This window comes from Bubalus bubalis, chromosome 4 (genome assembly GCF_019923935.1).
Source record: "Bubalus bubalis isolate 160015118507 breed Murrah chromosome 4, NDDB_SH_1, whole genome shotgun sequence".
NCBI classification, from domain to species: Eukaryota; Metazoa; Chordata; class Mammalia; order Artiodactyla; family Bovidae; genus Bubalus; species Bubalus bubalis.
In genome coordinates this window covers 7362474-7375635 of record NC_059160.1, presented here as the reverse complement: position 1 = coordinate 7375635, position 13162 = coordinate 7362474, and the positions used below count along the sequence as shown (strand labels likewise).

General features: G+C 54.3%; 1 protein-coding gene across 1 annotated transcript in view; it reads left to right on the top strand.

Moving 5' to 3' along the window:
* ACO2 (aconitase 2) overlaps positions 1–13162 on the top strand; it is a 48166-nt gene that overhangs the window by 26810 nt on the left and 8194 nt on the right. The window contains exons 3-7 of the mRNA XM_006068902.3: positions 3547–3805; positions 6937–7029; positions 10425–10583; positions 10814–10964; positions 12279–12383. Coding sequence (XP_006068964.2) covers positions 3547–3805; positions 6937–7029; positions 10425–10583; positions 10814–10964; positions 12279–12383 — 767 coding nt within the window. The remainder of the gene's footprint in view (positions 1–3546; positions 3806–6936; positions 7030–10424; positions 10584–10813; positions 10965–12278; positions 12384–13162) is intronic.

The following is a 13162-nucleotide window of genomic DNA, read 5'->3' as shown; positions in this document are numbered from 1 at the left end:
AGGGTGTTCATCTGATTCAGGTGGTATGAACTTTACTATTCAAAATGTGGCTCATGGATCAGCAGCGTCAGTATCAGCAAGCAGCCCTGGGGGCTTGTTAGACATAGAGAACCTCAGGCCCCGCCCCAGACCCACTGAGTCAGAATCTGCAGTTTCCACAGGAGCCCCAGGTGACTGAGTCGACACCAGACTGTGAGGAGTGCTGGCCACTTTCCCGGTTGCAGCCAGGGTTGAAACCACTGTCCTCATCACTCTGCGACCTTGTACAAATACTTTTTCCCCAGAAAACACTATTTTATTTATTCTTAGAGCTCTCAGATCACAGCTCAGTGGGAAAAGAATGGATTTTCCTTTAGTCTGCAAAAACACCTCCCCCTACTTGGGAGAAGTAACACAGAAGCTTGCTTTCACATAACTTGACAAAAGAGTCTTTACCATTTTGTCTTTGCTTCAAAAAATTAATCAAAAAACTTTGATTTAAATTTTGGTTTTAAATTTTTTTGGTTTTAATTTTTATCAGCGAAATTAACTCTCCCCTTAAAATTTTTCCTCTGCCTTTTTATTCCAGCCCTGCACCAACCAGAAAAGTCCAGTCAATAACTTGGGGCATTTTCCAGATTAGTACAGACTAGGGATGTTCCATTTTCATTGTTGTCATAGAGAAGTGGTTCTCATTGAGGGTGGGGGTGAGGGGTTGATTTTTGTCCCCCAGGGAAATTTAGCAATGTCCGGAGACATTGTAGGTTGTCCTACTCCGCGGTGGGGTGGTAGTTGACTGTTGGCTAGTGGGTAGAGGCGCAGAATATGGTCAGATAGCCTGCAGTGTGGAGGACAGCCCCACAATAAAGAGTCATCTGGCCCAAACTGTCAGTGCTGGCACCGTTGAGAGACCCTTCCATAGAGAGAAGAAGGCGGAAGTGGAGCCTTTCTAGGAAGATGCTGAAGGATTAGGATAGATGTGAGGGTGTTTTGGAGGGCCAGGGGGCCTGCATGGGGGGCGACTCCTCCACCCTGTGACAGAGGAGCCTGATTCTGTTCCTGGGAACCGAGTCTCTGTCACTCAGTGAAGCGGGGCAACAGATGGGCATTGAGGATCCATTTTGCCGTCCTCACTTAATCCCCACAGAAATGTGATGATGAACTCGTCCTTAGCTTTTTTATACAGCTTCAGGCATTTGCTGTCAAGGTCTTTGGTTTGAAAGCCCATGTGCTATTTTTCATCGCCCCTGGGACCCAGGAAGAGGGGCTGTGCTCCGCGTGGTGAGTCACTGCCTGCTCACCAGCCAGGGAGACGCTCCACTAAAGGGGGCAGGCTGTACTCCAGGCCAGGCCTATTTTTATTCAAGTTCTCATGACAGCAGAGCTGAGAGGCTTTCAGAATTGCCAGTTGCTCTGCTGCTGCTCACAAAACCAGCAGCCTAGGGAGCTCTTGCTCTCAAGGGGTGAAGTCAACTTGGGGGTGAGGGGCTGGAACCCAGGCCAGCAGAAGGGCCTGTCTTTGCTTCCCCGCAGAGTCGTATTGGTAACAGCAGTAGCAGTGATGATAGGAATGGAGCACTGGCTACAGGCCGGGCTGGACCCTGAGTTTCCAGGTGTTATTGAGAAGACAGTGTAAGGCCACAGTGGCTCCTTGCCTTCCAGCTCGTCCACTCGCTACCTCATGACCAGGGCCAAGGTTCTTCACCTCACTGGGCCTCAGCTTGCTCCTCTGTGTGGTGAGAATAAAGTGACTTCTGTACATCCAAGTATAGATGTATATAGACCAGCACTGCCCTGAGCACTAAAAGCGCCAGGACAAAACTATGACAGAAAGCAGATCAGTGGCTACCGGGGGATGGGGGCAGGAGGGAGGGATTATAAAGGGAAAAGAGGAGACTTTGGGGTGGTGGATGTGTGTGTTGTCTTGACGTGGTGACGATCTCATGGGTATATTCATATGTCAGAATTGATCAGTTGTGGCTTTAAATATGTGCAGTCTGTTCCACACCAGTTATACCTCAGTGAAGCTGTTTAAAAAACGTGTGCTGTATAAACACTGTTATCTGTTTCCATTACCAGCCCTGGACTTTAGAGATGGACTGGTGAGCTCCCTGGCTTATCTGGCTACACAGTGGGTTTAGTAATAGGGTCAGGTCTAAACCCAGAGCCCCTGACTCTGAGTCCAATTTTGTGTGTGTGTGTGTGGTTTGTTGGGTATGAGTGGAACTCTGCCCTTTTGAGGAGGCCTTGGGTTTGGCTTTCCAGTAGTCATGTATGGATGTGAGAGTTAGACTGTGAACAATGCTGAGCGCCGAAGAATTGATGCTTTTGAACTGTGGTGTTGGAGAACACTCTTGAGAGTCCCTTGGACTGCAAGGAGATCCAACCAGTCCATTCTGAAGGAGATCAGCCCTGGGATTTCTTTGGAAGGAATGATGCTGGGGCTGAAACTCCAGTACTTTGGCCACCTCATGCAAAGAGTTGACTCATTGGAAAAGACTCTGATGCTGGGAGGGATTGGGGACAGGAGGAGAAGGGGACGACAGAGGATGAGATGGCTGGATGGAATCCCTGATTTGATGGACGTGAAGAGTGAACTCCGGGAGTTGGTGATGGACAGGGAGGCCTGGTGTGCTGTGATTCATGGGGTCGCAAAGAGTCGGAGATGACTGAGCAACTGAACTGAACCAGGTTTGGCTTAAGCTTTGCGAGTGGCGGAAGGCAGAGTGTGAGGCATAGACGGACTATGCCGAGAGCGGGTAGGGGTGGTGAGAGGTGGCCCCCACAGAGGGAGCTCAGTGTGCGGCATGGAGGCTGAAATGAGAAGGCAGCTGCACCTCCCCAGGGGCCCTGACGGGAAGGGAGGGGTGGGCCCCACAGGGAAACAGGGTCTAGGAACAGGGTCTCGTGAGGCTGGCGTCAGTTTCTGTTCTGAGAGCTGGCAGCCTCGCCCGTCTTAGTGGGGTGAGAGCAAGCAAGGCTGATGGGGAAGGCTTTTGCATAATAGGGTGATGAGGCCTCCAGCACCTAAGGTAGAGGGTTGTGGGTGCAGGGCGGGGAGGATGGGGTGAGGGCGTCGCCGGGCGGATTCTCTGTCCCGGTGGGCCGACTGCACGGGGGAGGTGGCTGTGGCCCAAGAGATGTAGAGGATCCAGGGTGAGACTCCTCCTGCGAACCTGAGCTTTGAACATCACTCCTCTGAGTCTCCGTTAATTCTAGGTCGTTTTATTAAATGACAAGGCTACAGTAAGGATTAAACGATGAGACATAGATGAAAAAAAGTGCTCATCAGATAATAGGACTTTAATACGCATGGGAAAGTAAATATCCTTTATGGAAAAAAAGAAAACCCTCCCCCTCTTGTGGTGTTGTCATTCCTCAAGTGATTTTGGACCCGGTGAGTGCCAGGCGCTGTGCTGTGTGCTGGGGGTACCGGTTCATCTCCACCTCGGACGCAGGGTGCCCTCCCTGGCCGCCGTCGAGGTTGCCTTGTACTTGAGAGGGCCTGACTGTGGGCAGACAGGATCGTGCAGCCGGAACCAGGCAAGCCCCCCCTTCTCCTGCCAGGCTGAACCGGCCTCTGACCCTCTCAGAGAAGATCGTGTATGGACACCTGGATGACCCGGCCAACCAGGAGATCGAGCGGGGCAAGACATACCTGCGGCTGCGGCCTGACCGCGTGGCCATGCAGGATGCCACGGCCCAGATGGCCATGCTGCAGTTCATCAGCAGCGGCCTGCCCAAGGTAGCCGTGCCGTCCACCATCCACTGTGACCATCTGATCGAGGCCCAGCTCGGCGGGGAGAAAGACCTGCGTCGGGCCAAGGTGAGCTGGAGGTGGTGGGGAGGTGGGCAGTGGGTGTGACGCGGGGCGAGAGGCAACGGCCTTGAATGAGGGCATCGCCCCCCAGTTCTAAGGGACTCTGGTTTAGTCTTGTTGTTCTCTTCTGCGTCTAAGAACACCACTTGCTTTTTGTGAAGATGTTAGAAAATACTGAGAAAACCTAGAGAAAGCAAAAATCATCCCCAGGCTTAACCATACTAAAGGTACTCTTTTCGGGTCCTTTTTCTGTAATACAACAGAGTATGAGGTAAATGGTGCAGGTAGCAGGTTCTGATCCTTGTCTCCAGTTACTCTGGAGAGTCATCACTCGTGTTCTTGCCAGGCCCCTGGGGACCTTGGCAGGGAGGTGGGCGAACAGTGTCACTGTTGGTAAACTTGAGGCATCCAAGTTGTGTGCAGTCCCACAACTGCACGGGGGTAAGGCTAGGGCCAGACCCTTCTCCCAGCTCCCACTGACTGATAACCCCTGTGGGCTTTCTTCATCTGTGAGTTTTGCTTAATGAGGTGGAAGGGGCTGGCTGCCACACTGAACACCTTGGATTACCCTCTCTTCCTTCCGAAGCCTGATTCACGCGCCTTCCTCCAGGCTCTGCTGTGGCACCCCTGTGTGTGCCCGCTCTTGGCAACATGCGGTCTCTCCCAGCTCTGGGCCTCCACCCTCTCCACCCAGTCATGGACGTGGGCCCCACTCTTGGGGGCCGTCGGCAGGAGCTGAATGCTGGCAGGGCTGCCACCCAACGGGCACAGAGCAGGGCGCGCAGTTGAAAGTGCTTCGGCTCCCAGGGTTGGCAGCTCAGCCAGCCTCTCAGGCCCTTGGGAGAGGCGCAGGGCGGCTTTCCCTTCAGGCGCCCCCGCCCACCCGCTCACGGCGACTCCCCTCAGCCGGCAGAGTCCAGCCAGCTGGCCCGTGGTTCCCACGTTAGCAGCAGCCTTGGCACCTGGTAACACGACGGGGTCCTGCGGTGCTGGGGACTGGGTCCTCTTCAGCCTGAGAGATGCATGACTGCCCACAGCAGGGCCATCCCCCTCAGAAGTCGGCCCTCCCCTGACTTTATGGATTAAAATCTACCTTCTGGAGATGAGATTCACAAAGTCATGGGGTCTCAGAACCCAATTCCTGCTTTACTTCACCCATGTTTATTGAACGTTAATTTTATGCCAGACGCTGTGCTGGGATTCAGTATGAACGTGGATCTTAGAGTCCAGTAGAGAGACAGCAGCTAAGCAGTTACGCAGACTGGTAACTGCTAGTCTGTACGTGTATTCTGAAGGAAGCGTGTGGGACTCTGGAAGGTGTGTGTGGAGTCCGGGAGGATGTAACATGTAAGCTGAGACCAGAACAGATGAGGAAGCACATTCTAGACAGAGCAGAGTTCCTCAAGGCCTTGAGGCTGGAAGAAACCTGATGCCTTTATGGAGCTGGAAGGGGGCCTGTGGGCCTGGGGCTCTGAGGTGGGCCGGGCAGGAGCAGGAGGGCCTTGAGGCCTCTGGGCAGGAGAGTGGTTGGATTTCCATGTGTTTGTAAAGGCCCCCTCTGGTTGGAGCTCAGAGAGGCAGGTCTCTGTGTCCAGGGTCACAGAGACCAGCAGAGAGGCATCTAGGCTGAGTCAGGTGCAGACAGCGGCGCGCTCTGTGCCCACCTGGCTGTCTCCCCTGCCCCCCACCCCGCCACCCGCACGGACACAGGAGCAGCTGCTGCCACAGCCACCCGCCTCCTGCCCTCGGTACCAGTTATATCAGTGACTGATTTGTAAATGAGGAGGCCAACGGATTAATTATTAATCAGAAAGAGACTGCTGTGGGGACCCAAGCTCCTTGTCTGCCACTCTTTCACTTAGGGGAGCCACAGGTGCCCTCAGAAGGATGTGTGGTTGGTCTGCAGTTTATTTTTATTATTATTACTTCTGATCTTTATTTATTTGGCTGCACCGGATCTTATATGCAGTATGTGGGATCTAATTCCCTGACCAGGGGTCGAACCCAGGCCCCCTGCATCGGGAGTGTGGAGTGCTAGCCACACTGGACCACTGGGAAAGTCCAGTTGGTCTGGAGTTTAAATGAAGGGGACTGCATGCTTTGAGGGTGTTTCTTGGAGGGCCTAGCGGAGCCCACAGCGAGTCCCTCCTCTGCCTGTGGTCCCATCCCTTTTGTCCCTGAGGTCTCACCTGTCCAGGGACATGCTTGGTTGTCCAGTTAAACATTGGCCTCATATCCTTGTGCTAGGGTAGCCTTCCCTTCCCCCTGAGGAAGTTGCCTTTGAATTACAGGCGTACTGGTTACCGTCCTGCTGTCTGTTTGGCTGAAACCTACAGTTGAGAACATGGTCCATCTGACAGTCTTTCATTTGGGGCCCATGAAACATATTACCAAGTGTTGAGCACCTGCCACACGTTAGACAGCGGTCTAGGTGTTCTGAGATGTAGCCTCTGAGGGCAGTAGCTTTGTTCCTATTGCAATGTAGTGACAGGCTCTGGCTGGACAGGCCTGGATTCAAACTCTGACTTGTCTGTTTAAGTAGGGTCTTGAGCAAGACCTCTGAGTTTCTGTTTTTGCGTCTGTAAAATGGTGTTTGTTTTGGCGTGGTACCATTTCCATAGTGGGCATTCAGTAAACATTAGCCAGGATTACAGACAAGGCACCCGAGGCTCCAAAGGAGAAACAACACCCAACATGAGGCGTGGTGGGACCAGGTGGTCCACTCCACCCCACTGCTTCCCTCTGGCAGTTCCCCTCCCCTCACCGTGTCCCAGTTAGTCCTGTGGTGTCTTGCCGCCCCCTCACTGCTGGCCTTGACCAAGGACCCGAGTGCCGGAAGGACCCTTCTGCAAATAAGGAAGCGGAGACCCAGGGCGGGGAAGGGGTTGTTCTGGACCTACTCCCCGGCCATGCGTCACAGAACTGGGCCCCGTCTCTGTTTCCTGGTCTTTCTCCTGGGCCTGCCGGCCGAGACTTGTGGGCCGGCATCCAAGCCCTTTGGGAATTATTTGTAGACGGCCTCCAGGAGAGGGCCTGCCTTTCCAGTGCCAGCATTTCAGTCACAGGGAGAGGAGGTGGAGGGAGGGAGGCATGCGCACACTGTTTCTAATGCCCTGGTTATTGATTTCTCTCAATAGGACATAAACCAGGAAGTGTATAATTTCCTGGCCACTGCAGGTGCCAAGTACGGCGTGGGCTTCTGGAGGCCTGGCTCTGGAATCATTCACCAGGTAAAGCAGCGCCTGGCCAGCCTTTGCGGGTGGGCAGAGGAGCACGCTGTCCTTTGGACCTGGGCAGCACCTCCGGGTCTGTACGAGCAGGGGCCTCAGCGGGCAATTGGATGATGTTTTCATCAACCGTTAGACTCCACTTCCATTTTAAAATTAATTTTCACTGTGTCAAGTTACACATTCTCACCGTCCATGTGAGAATTTAAAGCAGTCCCTTCTGACCAGCATCTTCAAGTTGGCGTGTTTTGTGCTGTACCGTCTGCTGAACGTTCGTACGTATTGCAGTGTTTTTTGTTTTGCTTTTCTCCACAAGCGTCGTACCTTGGGTGGATTACTAATACTTGATGAGATAGGCACTCTGCAGATAGTAACTTACGCAGTGCTTGCCGTGACCCAGTGAGTCTGGTGGTTGTATTGTCCACACCTTACAGATGAGGAAGCTGAGGAATGGAGATTAAACCTCCTTGCCCAGGGACATCTGGCTCACTGATTGTGGAGTCCGGCTCCTGCGAACATCCGGGCAGCCTGGCCCTGGGACCCGTGCTCTGCCCGCTCTGTGGTCTCCTATCACACCAGGGGCTCATCCCCTCTCAGTGCAGGGGGTGCCCCTCAGAGTCTGTGGCCGCTTGCTGGAGTTCTGGAGGGGGAGGTACCACAGGTCATGTGGCCACATCAGCCAGGAGCTCTTCTGGGTCTCCCCAGGAGTGAATATTCTCTTGATAGGAGAATATCATGTGTGTGTGTGTGTTTCTGGGGAGATAGTTGATTAGCTTTCATCAGAGGTGTCTGTTCAGGACTGCTGAATGGCGTGCGGGATGTGCGCTGGTGTGTGTTCATCTGCCCTCCATCCTGTGTGTGAAACCTGCCTCTTTGTACCTTCCCAAGGTGACCCTTCTCCCCACCTCCAGCCTAGGCCTCACTTCCAGATGCGCTGAGTCAGGCTGTAACCCTACCCTGCCTGGGCTCCCACACCGCCCCACTCAGAAACCAGAGCCCACAGATCACCACTCTGCCCTTTCAAACCCTCTCCCTTGCCAGGAAGGGGCTCCCTGCGAATGGCAGGTCACATTGGTCTGCAGGGGCCAGAAGGCCTCTCTCAGCTGCAGGGTAAGGGAGTCTAGTGGACCCAACCTTGGCTTTTTGTCAAGGGGACCCCAATCCAAGCGTCCCCCATTCCCCTTGAGTACAGATGCCCAGGCCTTTTGGGGAGCTTTTGGGCCTAGGTTTTTAAAAAGAAAGTTTCTAGGAACCGTGCGATCTCTGTGCAGCTTTCCTCTTCTTCCCCCCTCCCCCCCACAATTAGGCAGCTTCAATCCGCCATGTCCACAACAAACCTTAGTCCTTTCCCTCTGCCTCGAATGCCCTGGCTGATCCCTCCTCCACCGTGCTGCTTCCTGGTTCCCCCTGTGCAGCCCTGGCCCTCTGGTGCCCAGCACTGGGGGTCTCTGTGACCCTGCGGGACCCTTCGCGTTATGACCACAGAGTGTGACGCGTGCCCTGTGGGGACCTGGCCTGTGGCTTGTTTACTCCACTCAGCTCTGGGCCCGCGGCCAGGTCAGTACAGAATAGGTCCTCAGTGCGTGTGGCTCCTGCAGATAGATGCTGCATTTCCAGTTTTATGTTCTCAGTGTTAGTCCAGCCTAAAAATATACTTCTTCCCCACCACACCCCCACCTGCCTAACCGAATGCAGCTGACCACTGAGGTCGCTGTCACAACCAGCTTCTTTGTGATGCTTTCTGCAGTCCTCCGGTCTGTGCCGACCACTCCTTTCTCGATGTGGACCATGCTCACAGTCTACACTGTGTGGTCATAATGAATTCTGTGTGTCTGGTCTTCATGGAGCAGGCTTTTACAACCTTGAGTTTTGGAAATTAACTAACTAGGTTTAAATCTTTGTATTGGCCGAGGATAGGAGGACTGGAGAAGTGAAACAGGTAAGCAGTGTTCTCTGCAACAGTTGATTTTGTTAGGGATTCCCTCCATGTTGGCCTCTTCCAGCTGGCTCGATTCTGGTGAAGGAACCAGGTCTTCTAACTTCCTGCATTCCGAAGAGGCAAGACCCCTCAAACCTTGCTCAGTCTACTGAGCAAATGCCTCTCCCGAGGCAGAGGCCCTGGGATTTCTGTAATATTCCAGGGAACCTGCGCACCTTTCAGTTGGTCTTGACAATTCGTAGGAGCCTTTCACTGCTCTGATCTCACTTAGCATCCCCGACATCCATAATATGTGTGTTTTGAGACACAAATCCATATGATGGTGAACCACAGAATCTCAGGTGAAGGCTTTTGGCTGCAAAATAAGACTGCCTCTTCCAGGCATTATTGCAGCTTGCTGCTGCTGCTGCTAAGTCGCTTCAGTCGTGTCCAACTCAGTGTGACCCCATAGACAGCAGCCCACCAGGCTCCCCCGTCCCTGGGATTCTCCAGACAAGAACACTGGAGTGGGTTGCCATTTCCTTCTCCAGTGCATAAAAGTGAAAGTGAAGTCGCTGAGTCGTCTCCGACTCTTTGCGACCCCATGGACTGCAGCCCACCAGGCTCCTCTGTCCATGGGATTTTCCAGGCAAGAGTACTGGAGTGGGGTGCCACTGCCGTCTCCGATTACAGCTTGAGGGACATGCTTCCATCACATCCTCACGGTGACCCAGTGAGGAGTACTGTTGTCAGCTGCTCTTTACAGATGGGAAGCAGAGGCTTGGAGAGAAGTGCATTGCCTGGGGCCCACAGCTGGGTGGTGGGGCCAGAACTGAGACCCAAACATGGTTCCCTTTGGCCGCAGCTCTCCTTGAGCAACCCCGCAGCCCCAGTGTGTCCAGCACCTCAGGTGGTGGGCGGGGCTGCTCTGGGATTGCTGCCCCTGTGGCTGCATCAGGTATCTTGGGGGGAAATGCTCACTGCCACCTCCTCCCTCCCCTGTGCTGGAGCCAGGCCATGGAAGATTGTCCGCTCTCTGGAGAAGCCAGATAAGCACACTCGACACATCCACCACGTGAGGCAGAGTGTTATCGGAAGCACCTTTGAGCAGTCAGCATTGTCCCCGGGCCTGTCCCAGGACACACACTTTTTTCCCAGGTCATCTGGTTCTCACCACCATCCTGGGGCAGCCATTCTTAATTCTGTGCTAACAGATGAGGAAACTGAGGTCCAGGGAGGCCGTTACTAGCCCAAGTCATACAATCAGGAACTTCCAGAGCTGTTCCTGAGCCCAAGCTACCAGTCTCCCAGGTTGCTGGCTCATCTAGGCTACACTGGAGAGGCCCCGTGCAGGAGGCGTGCCTAGGACTAACTCAGTGGCCCAGTGTTGGCAGGGGGCAGTCTTGCAGACCCCACTGGAGCCCTACGCTCCTTTCTCTGCTAAGGGCTTTTAAACAGAAGATCTTGGATTCTTTTTCAGATCATTCTAGAAAACTATGCATACCCTGGGGTTCTTCTGATTGGCACTGATTCCCACACCCCTAATGGCGGTGGCCTGGGAGGCATCTGCATTGGAGTCGGGGGTGCTGATGCCGTGGACGTCATGGCTGGGATCCCCTGGGAGTTGAAGTGCCCCAAGGTGAGAAGTGGGGAGGGGCTTGTGTCAGGGTGGCAGCAGAGGGGTGGTTGGTTGGGTGAGTAGGAGATGTGGGATCCACAAGAGCTGAGAGCATAGGTCAGGCTCAGCTCTCTCTGGGAAGGAGGCAGGGAGAAATAAGCCTAAGTGAGAATTCCAGCAGGTAGATTCCTGGTTCGAACGTGGTGTGTGACACACGGGCCTGTGCCTGCTTTCTTGCCCCACCTACTCAGGTGATTGGCGTGAAGCTGACAGGCTCCCTCTCTGGCTGGACCTCACCTAAAGATGTGATCCTGAAGGTGGCGGGTATCCTCACAGTGAAAGGTGGCACGGGCGCCATCGTGGAGTACCACGGGCCTGGAGTAGACTCTATCTCCTGCACCGGTGAGGATGGCGGCTGTGGGCGTGTGCCCAGCCTTTGTGGGCCCATGGGCCTGCGGTTGAGCTGTAGACGCAGCCTGCCCATGAGGCTCTGGCCAGTCAGTTTGGGAACTTGCAGTGGGCTCTTAGAGGTAGAGGGGAGGTTGTCTAGTCCAGGCCCTTCATTTACTGGGACGTTGGGGCCCCTTGAGGATGGCGGGTCACTTCCCTGTGGCCACACGGAGTTAGGGGCTGAGCCAGTGTGGCCATTGCCATGGGCTGCCTTGAGTGATCCAGAAGAATCCACAGAAGGTGGAGGTGGTGGGCGGGGACTCAGAGCCGGGCTTCAGTCACAGAGCAGCCCCATTCTCACACTCTCCCTTGCCTGGAGTCAGAGCCTTATTCTCTTCTTTTGGGTTAGAAACCATCACCTGTTAGTCTCTAAGACCAGGTGGGAGCCAGCCCCCTCCCTACTCATCACTCCTGGTGATCTGGCGTCAATGCCTGGGCCCTCAGAAATCCAAGTAGAGTTGGAATGAGCCTTAGAGATGGTTCAGTCCAGACTTCCCTGCCTGCCTCAGTTCCACAGCACCCCCACAGAACTGGGGTTCAGCCGGCGCTTGTACCCTCCAGTGCTGCAGGGCTCACTCCTGTAAGTAGCCCTTATTGCTGATGGACGTTCTGTTAGGAAGTTGGCAACAAGCACAGACCCATGTCCCAGCAACCCTATGGGGCTGGAGTGCTGGTTGCAATCAAGACGTCTGTAACCTCCCCAGTTCCGTGGGCGGCTCTGTGGTCCAGGCCGTAGACGTCATTCCGGTATTATAGCTGGAAAACCCCAGGCCCAGAAACATTTCCACTGTGGTGTGGCTGAAAGCACGCGGGCCTGCCCGTCAAGCAGGCAGACAGACCCAGTCCTGAAGACCTTTGCTGGCATTTGCTTTATGGCATGACCATGGACCTCTCTGAGTCAGTTCCCTCACCTGCAAATGGACACAGCAACAGCTGGGCGGTCTGGCCAGGTCAGCTCTCATCACATGGTGGCCATCTAGTCTGCTGAGCAGGCAGCCAGGCCCGGAATTGGAACTCTGCTCGTAGGGCTAGAATCTTGTGTTCTTCTCCCCGTATCCAGCAGCCACCCTGACAGCCGGGACACTGGGCTCCGGCCCTGTGGCCTCTCTTTCCTGGCCCTCCTTTTAATCCTGAACCACAAGGGCAGTGAGAGCGAGGGAAGAAGTGATGCCAGCTCCCTGGTGCAAAGATGTGTGTGCACCTCTAGCAGGTGTGGGGGCCTTGCCCAGCTGCTCAGCTGGCCCTGTGTGTTCTCTCTCTGTACAGGCATGGCGACCATCTGCAACATGGGTGCAGAAATCGGGGCCACCACTTCGGTGTTCCCTTACAACCACAGGATGAAGAAATACCTGAGCAAGACAGGCCGGGCAGGTGAGCCGGTGAGGGTCCTAATGCCCGCGTCTCTGAACTGACTTCAGGGCTCTGAGAAGCCCCTGGAAGTCTGTGAGAGGTTATGTGTGTGACTGCTCCTGAGTGGGCTTCTGTAGCTCTCATCAGCTTCTCAGAGGCTCTGGCCTCTCAGCATGAAACATCATGGCTCAGGGATTTAGTTCCCCTGAACGAGCATCCCTGGGATTTAGTTTACCCCGCAAACGGCGTCTGAATTCGGTTCTTCTTGGTCTGGTCCCTGGCGCCCTCTATGGGAAGCTCTGTAAATGACATGTATTTGCTTCTGTTTGTAATTCCTACTCTAGCAGGGAAGGAGGAAAATCATTTGGTGCAAGAACCACTTTCTCAGCCTCCCCCAGCAACTTCCCTGAGCTTAGCTTCTTTGAAACCCAGAGTTGGAAATGGGGCCTGGGGAGAGCTTGTTGGGTCTTCTGAAGGGAGGCGACTGGTGGAGCCAAAGGGTGGGGGACCTGGGGAGAGCTTGTCACTTTGTTTCCAAGCTCTCTGTACACAGAATCCTACCTGGAAGACTCTTCCTTTAGTTATAAGTAACTTCTCCTCCTCTAAAATTCCGTGCTTCTCCTCTCCCTGACTCTGAACCCCAAGTCAGTGCCTGTCCTCAGTGTCCCCACGTTCCTGTGCCTCTCTCGTATTATGTTGTAACTCCTGGCTCACTGAGAGCGCCTTCACTCGACTGTGAATTCCTCGAGGGCAGGGACTGTGTCCTCTGCTGTTGTTTGGTTCGTTTGCCCAGTCAGAGC